Source organism: Gobio gobio, assembly GCF_949357685.1.
Source record: "Gobio gobio genome assembly, chromosome: 13".
Classification (NCBI taxonomy): Eukaryota; Metazoa; Chordata; class Actinopteri; order Cypriniformes; family Gobionidae; genus Gobio; species Gobio gobio.
The window spans coordinates 52,753,357-52,762,074 of NC_137106.1; the positions used below are offsets into that span (position 1 = coordinate 52,753,357).

An 8,718-nucleotide genomic window follows, 5' to 3' on the forward strand; every position below is an offset into this window, starting at 1 on the left:
AAAAACAAAACAAATCTCCACCAAAACGGGGGGGAAATAAATATAGTAATTCCTTTGTATGAGTATAATAAGGTCTGTAGTTAACTTTATTTGAGATTTCATAATAAAATAATAAATTACACACAGTCATAGACATGTTGACAGTATTTATGAAAATGGTACACATATGTTAAATTTAGGAAATGTTTACATTATAAATATGATGACACAATACAACGTTTTATTATTGCTATTTGTATATTATTGTGTATGCTTAATTGTAGTAGTAATAGAAACTTTATAAAAAAGTTTGTTGAGACGAACTTTAAGTTGGCTTGAGAAAGCCGGACCAGAAAGTTTGAGACAGACAGACAGACAGACAGACAGACAGACAGACAGACAGACAGACAGACAGACAGACAGACAGACAGACAGATAGATAGATAGATAGATAGATAGATAGATAGATAGATAGATAGATAGATAGATAGATAGATAGATAGATAGATAGACAGACAGACAGACAGACAGACAGACAGACAGACAGACAGACAGACAGACAGACAGACAGACAGACAGACAGACAGACAGACAGACAGACAGACAGACAGACAGACAGACAGACAGACAGACAGACAGACAGACAGACAGACAGACAGATAGATTAGATAGATAGATAGATAGATAGATAGATAGATAGATAGATAGATAGATAGATAGATAGATAGATAGATAGATAGATAGATAGATAGATAGATAGATAGATAGATAGATAGATAGATAGATAGATAGATAGATAGATAGATAGATAGATAGATAGATAGATAGATAGATTGGATGTTTAAGTGAGTGTCAGTGGTTTAGAAATAGTTGATAGAATGGCAGTTAATGGAGTCTGATGAGTCTCTCCAACTGTCAAAATTTGAATTTTGTCAGTTGGAGTTTGAACTGTCTTTGCTCATCTGAACATTTCGTCAATGAAAGTCAATGGGGTTTTTCCGAGTTTTGATCGTCAATTTTAGGAAAACCTTCAGTCTGATAGGTTCGAAAAGACATAGCACACTAAGTCAGAACATTCTGAAGGTCTGAGCCGAGTTTGGAGTTTGTAGAGTTAAAGCTCTAGCAGGAGTTAGAGTTGTACATTTTAGGGTCAGGATTTCAGTAAATTGGCTCTCTCAAGCCAACTTAATGACATGGTACAAATCAATGGTACATTCCACCCCGCCCCTTTTCCACCCCTCTCCTGCTCGTGATGGTATGTTCCGCACTGCCTCCGGTCTGTGGCGGCGCTGTTTCCGGTGCTGTGCTGTGAGAGCTGCAGTGCGCGCGGTTCAACCCCGACGACATGTTATCCCATTCCCGCTGTCTCTCCCGGAGCCTCGGGCGCTCCATCAGCGCCCTGCGGCAGGTACGTGTGTCTTTTACCCGTATGTGTCCCGCGGAACGACCGAGTGAAGGAAGAACTGAGCGAAACGACCGTTAGCGTGACGACAGCGGTAGGCCGCGCGCAGGCCCAAGGGCAGCGGGACACTCGCGCACAAACACACCGCGGAAGAGCGAATGCCTTCACGGCACATTAATGACACTCACACGGGCTTTAACGCGTTATATGATGCGGTCGGCAGACCTTAAATCAATACGATCGGTCAGTGAGGTCATTTGAGAATCGTCAGCTGTCAAAGTTCCCATGTGATCGAGCTGTCACCTCTCAATCATCCGCGTCATGTGTTATGCTAATGTGTGTCTTCTCATAGGCTTGTGTCAGGCATCTAAAGTGACTAAATATAGCATTTTCGTTATTACTAAGTAGTGATATCTGCCGGTCATATTTAGTGACACTAGCTGCATTTAGCACAGTTTACTATGTCAATCCACTGTGGGTCAGTTTCCAAATATAACTGTCATAAGTGTTTAAGTTTGTGTAAACATCTTATGTGAAGTGATGTATAAATAAATATCGGCGCTTTAAAGTTGTCATGATGTCTTGAGTGAATCGCCTCCCGAACAAGAGCAAATGTAGGGGCGGGGCTTGATTGTGTCTGTGGGGAATTGATTGGATGGTGGTGGTTTGCTATTGGCTGATCTCATGTGAGTGACAGGTGGCCCCGCCCTCGTCATCAGAGAAGAGATGAAGTTATTCTGACTTCTGAGATTATTAACACAATAATGATTTATTGAAAACAATAACTTCATTTTGAGGATGTGACAGTCCTTCAGTATTGACCGCTGACCCTGTGGCACAGATGATCACATGACCCACAGATGATCACATGACCCACAGATGATCACATGACCCACAGATGATCACATGACCCACAGATGATCACATGACCCACAGATGATCACATGACCCACAGATGATCACATGACCCACAGATGATCACATGACCCACATGTGTGCCTGACCATCAGCATTGCTGTTTAACGGCCTGTCAGATTCAGTCATGGTCCCGTTGATTCATTAAATAACAATACAAGATTTACTATGACATTGAAGTATTATTATATTGAACACTACTTTTTAATATAACTTCACAGGTCCAGTTTATTATTTTAATACTAAATGTGACCCTCAACAGTGCAACCCATCATCACAATTCTTCACATGATTTGGACCGATTTTTGAGATGCTAATGACCCTGTCACACACACACACACACACACACACACACACACACACACACACACACACACACACACACACACATCATCTCACCAACAGATGGACGTTAATCAGATGGTATAGAGTAGGGGTGGGTGATATAGCCTCAAAATTATATCGCGATATTTCAAGAATATTTGCGATAACGATATTTATGACGATATAGAAAAAAAAAATATGGTTAATAAGTTTTATTGGTTATTGCAGCTGGTAGGCAACGGCATTTATTAGGGCAAACAAAACCATAACATTACATTTTAGTTTAACAATAATGTAATTTATGCGATGGTCCGTCTGAATATTTGATTCTGATTGGCTGTAAGGTGTGCAATAAAAGCGTTTAATGCGCAGGTAGTTCAGTCAGATGAATCCTCGTTCTATATTAATGCTGTTTTCATTTCAGCGATGTAACGGTTTAAAAGCCCGAAGGAAAACGCTGCACATAAACACTGCTTTCATAAGGATATACACATTTTTCTGAAGTGTTAAACTTTTTATTTTGTAACAAGTTATGAAGATAATGTTGGAATAATGACATCGGATCGGATGTCTTCAAGCGGCCGGATTTATCTTTACTATGCTATTGGATATGGTAATAGCCAGGGATGGAAATTAACTTTTTCAAAATCTACCAGCCACTTTCTTGTTTTTAACCGTAACTGCATGTGAAAATTAATACTACAAGCTCTACAATACTTTAATCTCAAGTCTCAATGAAATACTGACTCTTTCTCTCTTACACACACACACACCATGAGCTGATACACACTTCATTAAATATTTGCATGTATATACTGTATATACATTTATATAATCTATAATATATATAAATATAAATGTTTTATATATAAAAATATTATTTTTTTCATGCTTGTGTGTGTATTTATATATAAATAATAATTAACAGAGTACACACACATATATTATGTAAACACAAACTTTTATTTTGGATGCGATTAATCGCGATTAATCTTTTGACAGCCCTAATAAAACCTTAGACCTTTCTAATGATTTTTAGTCATAGGCTGTCTGCATATTAACAGGTAACCCATCATTTAAAAAAAAAAATGTTTTCTAGTAAAATATAATTATAATTATTATACTGTTATATTTATTCTTAAATGCTATTTAAAAATGTTAATAATGAAAATGTTATTGTAATAGTAATTCTTATTTTTATTATTATTATTATTAGCCATATTAATATATAAACACAAAATGTTATATACACAGTTTTCATTTGAAAAAAATTATAATAATCGCATTTTAAATCGCAATTTTAACCAGAATAATCGCAATTAGATATTTTCCCCAAATCGTGCATCCCTAAAGTAGACATTTCAATCTCTCTATACAGTGTTTCCCCTACAATGTATTGCGCCGCTGGATTTTCAGCGCCACTGCAAAATCTTCACATGATCAGTAATATCACGACATTCACTTACACACTGTAAAAGAGAGAGCGAGAGATTGACGATGGCCAGAGAACTAAACAAAAATGTAGTCTGCTTACACTTACACAATCACAGGGCTGTGATATTAATCTTATTTTATTTTTCGCTTCCAAGTATTATAAAAAGAAGATATGAGGTAAAACTATTATAAACTATGGTCGCGCATCGTCTAGCACAACTTCCTTCCCTTCACAGCGCGCGCTGTCATTTCTCCCCAACAAACATGCATTTAACGTCAGACTCAGCACAATCTCTGATTGTTGGCAAATGCACTCTCCACTTTGGCTAAATTGCAGAACGTGTTTGATTAAATGAAAAGCACAATAATCAGCGCAATAGACGCTGTTTCCAAGTTCAAGGCGTGTGTGTGTGTGTGTGTGTGTGTGTGTGTGTGTGTGTGTGTGTGTGTGTGTGTGTGTGTGTGTGTGTGTGTGTGTGTGTGTGTGTGTGTGTGTGTGTGTGTGTGTGTGTGTGTGTGTGTGTGTGTGTGTCCGCACGCACGCTGCAAAACGGACCGACTTGCACATATGCTTCGTTTGCGCAACTAAACCATCAAATACACAACAAAATAGCCTATATCTCAAAATGACAGGCTTGGAGAGTATTCACTTAAACAGTTTAGCTTAAATGGGCGTAAATAGTTTGTAGAAATGAATGGGAGAATGATATTAGATCTGCGTCTTAAAGGGGCAGCATCGAATAACCCTGGGGACGATTGAGCCAATAATGTTAATCAAACAACAAAAGGCAAAGAGAAAATTTACTTGCAGCTCTTGTATGATATGTGATGCTCTTAAATTTAATTTTTTTATATACCTTTTTATTAATCATATATATATAATTTGATTAATAAAAAGGTTAAAAAAAAACCATCATGTAATAATATTTCACAATATGTTTTTTTTTCGGTATTTTTGATTAAATAAATGCAGGCTTGATAAGCATGAGACTTTTTGCAAAAGCATAAAATAGTATCCAAACACTTTTTTTTATTTTTATTTTTACATATTGCCCCTTTCTTACATTTGAGCCCTTGCCCCTTAGGAACTTTCTGCACGTCCCTGCAGGTTATTGAAGTAAAATAGGCTATAAGCTAGTCACCTTTTAAACTAATAAAAAGCTTAATTTGGATTTTAATGTTTAAAATGTCTATTTCTATCCACAAAACTTGCCAGAAATCATGGTTTAAGGGGTTATTTTTATTTTATTTATTCTGGAGGTGCATGCCCCCGGCGCGCGGCTTGCTAACAACCAAAAAAATTCTAGGGGAAACACTGCTATAGATATATTTCTCATGTCTGTGAGGAGATTTGGTTCAGTTTTGTGCTGTGCTGAAGAGTCAACAGACGAAAAAGCACATTTTGTTGTTATTGTGAGTTTACACAAATAAAGTAGACCATACTCCTGTATGACCAATAATAACAACGGAGTATTTTAAGTTAAATGTACGTGATCATCAGTGAGCGCGCGCTCCACACAAACACAGATATACGCCTGTATAATAGCGCACGTTTATCAGGGTTAATGTTCGAGCGAGTGGACTTGTAAAGTTGCTGCTACTTGTTTCAAGTGATAAGCCATGTTTGAGGTCGACGGATGATAGGCGAACGTTTGTATTTCCGATCTGTCCGTCAAAGCCTGCGTGATTTCGCCACTTCCTGTGGAGTTTTTTTCCCCTCGCAACTAGGGATGAAACGATTACCGGTTTCACGATAAACCACAATAAACTTAAGTGACGGTTAGTAATATCGTATAAAATTTAATTATCATTAAAACGGCGTGTGATTATCACGATTGTGAAAACCAGAGATAATATTAGAGATTATATTTACGACAAATTATTATTATTTATGCGTTATGCGTTGCTATTGATGACGGCCATTATAAGGAAGGAAATCCCACAGAATAGAATCTAGCTTTAAAAAGTGCTGCTGATTTATTTGTTGATTTTCAAACTTGTTGAAATGTTTTAAGTGTGTGCATCTGTTCTTTTTGAACACTCATCTCATTTGAACAAAACCGTAATAATATTGACAACCGTGATAATTTGGGTCACTATAATCGTGATGTGAAATTTCCATACCGTTTCATCCCTACTCGCAACTAACCAACTAATACAATTTTGGTTAGTCGACTATTAACGGTTAATCAACCTTTCATGACCTTCACAGTTTTAAATAGGCCTGTGCGATATTGAAGAAAAATGCGATATCCTTGTTAAATAATGCGATATTCGATATGCGATACGATTAGGGCTGGGTATTGACACCAATTTCACAATTCGGTTTACAAGCTTTCGCTTCTTTTCAATTCAATATGGATTATTTTGGATATGTATCGGGTATAATACATGGAATATTTTCTTAAGGAAAACAAATCTCTGAACTAATGTTGTAAAATATGGGAGTCTAACTACATTAGCCTACTAATATTGAAGGTAAAAATTGACAGATTTGTATACAAGCACTTAAATGACACTATATTATTATATATATAAAAAAACATAATTAAGTTATGATAACTTTACAATTACATAATCATAATTCCACTCCAATTAGATTTTTGAAATATAAATATTTAAATGGTGGCTGCATAAAAACTTGCCAGATTTATTCGTACGTACATGCATTAAATATTGAAGAACATGGACAATGAATAGCCTATGTAATATGGTGCATATAATTAGCTAAATGCTCATCTTCAGAGTTAATTTTTCGAGTTTATGGACACTGGATATGGTTTTTCTGAGGAAAATGTGACGTTACATTTTTTTTTTAATTGTGTAAAATCTATTTAAATTATATTAAAAAAAATATTTAAAAACAGAATATCATTTGTGTGTTGTTTCACATTCTCTCTGGGAAAAGAAAGCATTGACAGTTCGAGTGTGTAACAAGACACGAAAAAAGAACGGCTTGTGCGCACGTTTCGGTGTGTGTGTGTCAGACAGGAGTTGTTTTTCGCAAGTTATTGCGTTTAATAACTCTCTTTAACGTCAAGCAAGTCACATAAGTAACAGTCTTGTGCTCCGTCTATTCTCTGATATATGTGTTGACCTAAAACATACACTTTTCACAATGTTGAAGTAGCCTATTAAAATCATTCCGATATTGCGTGCCCTTGCGATATGTACATTTGCGATATTTCGATATATTGCGCAGCCCTGATTTTAAAGGCTGTCAGAGGGTAGGTATCGTCACGTTAAATGATCTAATACGATCTTAATTTTGACATCTGCCAAAATATTTTCAATAAAGGAAAACTCACGCACAAGACTGAAGTTCAGCTATGGCCGTTTGTCAAAGTCTGACGAGATTATCTGTTGAACATTGTCCTGCTCTTTGATTGGCTCAGAGCTCATTGACGGACTGGTGTTGTCTTGTTCTTCTAGGGAAACGGTGCTCTTGCCAGACGGGCTACATCAGGTGAGTTCTGACCTCTGACCTCTGACCTGTGATCTATCAGTCTTGTATCAGTGCAGACAACCAGTAACAGGGCTCCCACTCGTCCTGGAAAACCTGGAAAATTGATGACAAATTTTCCAGTCCTGGAAAACACATGGAAAATTAGAGAAAATGTAAAATGTCCTGGAAAATCTTGTTGTTGTCTGGGAAAATTCTTTAAAAAAAACTTATTTCTTTAGCCGAGTATAAAGAGTTTATCGCTGGCCCAAACGATCAGCGCTAGTTGCAGAAAGCACATGTTCAGGAACGCTGAGTTTGATGCGTGCGAGTAGTATTTTGAATATTGATGCTTAATAGCTAATGCTATAACTGCTCAAATGTATGCAGTGAATGTTAACTCGTAAGCTGCTAACTAATCACATCATTTTGATATAAAGTCACATTTGTGTGTTATAAAGTCAGAATTGCGTGATATAAACTCGCAAGTCTTTTCTTCACAATTGACTTTTTTGCGCAGTTGCGAGTTTATATCTTGCAATTCTGACTTCTTTTCTCAGAATTGCGAGATCTAAACTGCAATTGCAAGTTATAAAGTCCAATTCTGAGGAAAAAAGATTTGCGACAATTTTCGCGTTTATATCACAAATATGTAAACTCGCAATTGCGAGAGTCAGAATAGCGAGATAAAAAGTCACAATTACCTTTTCTTTCTATTCTGTGGTGTAAACAAGCTTCCATAGTCATAATGCATGATTAAGAGCTCATATTGAAAAATGCTGGATTGTTAAGTAATGGCAATAAACTGTACCGCTTTTAAAGACTTAGAAAGCAATATTTGGCACGATCCTTGTCTTTTATTCCCGCCGTAGTAAAAATGAAAATGGCTGCTGATAAAGAGTGGGAACCCTGCAAACATGATGTAGATGTGTCTGTGTTTTCCTCCAGGTCTGTCGTCCGCTAGTCAGTGCGTCTCCTTCAAGAACAGCCCGTAAGTATCGCTGAAGTCCACATTTCAGGGTTTATTTGGACAGGCAGACCCATGGATGCCGGATTGAAGATCTCACGGATTGTGCTGTTGATTTCTAGGAGCTGTGAGACCCGGTCAAGCGTCTATCAAATCAGATACTTCAAAACCACAGCCGCTCACAGTACGTATCCGCTCTTGCTCAAAGTCCTGCATCAGCCATGTTTACGCCCACTTATTTTAACGCACGTTTTT

The 8,718-nt window shown here is 37.0% G+C and overlaps 1 protein-coding gene across 1 annotated transcript in view; it reads left to right on the plus strand.

The window, feature by feature from the left end:
- Nucleotides 1-1,245: 1,245 nt before the first annotated feature.
- dlst (dihydrolipoamide S-succinyltransferase) overlaps nt 1,246-8,718 on the plus strand; it is a 44,025-nt gene continuing 36,552 nt past the window's right edge. Inside the window, exons 1-4 of the mRNA XM_079833473.1 lie at nt 1,246-1,387; nt 7,487-7,520; nt 8,445-8,487; nt 8,586-8,647. Coding sequence (XP_079689599.1) covers nt 1,325-1,387; nt 7,487-7,520; nt 8,445-8,487; nt 8,586-8,647 — 202 coding nt within the window. The 5' untranslated portion in view covers nt 1,246-1,324. The remainder of the gene's footprint in view (nt 1,388-7,486; nt 7,521-8,444; nt 8,488-8,585; nt 8,648-8,718) is intronic.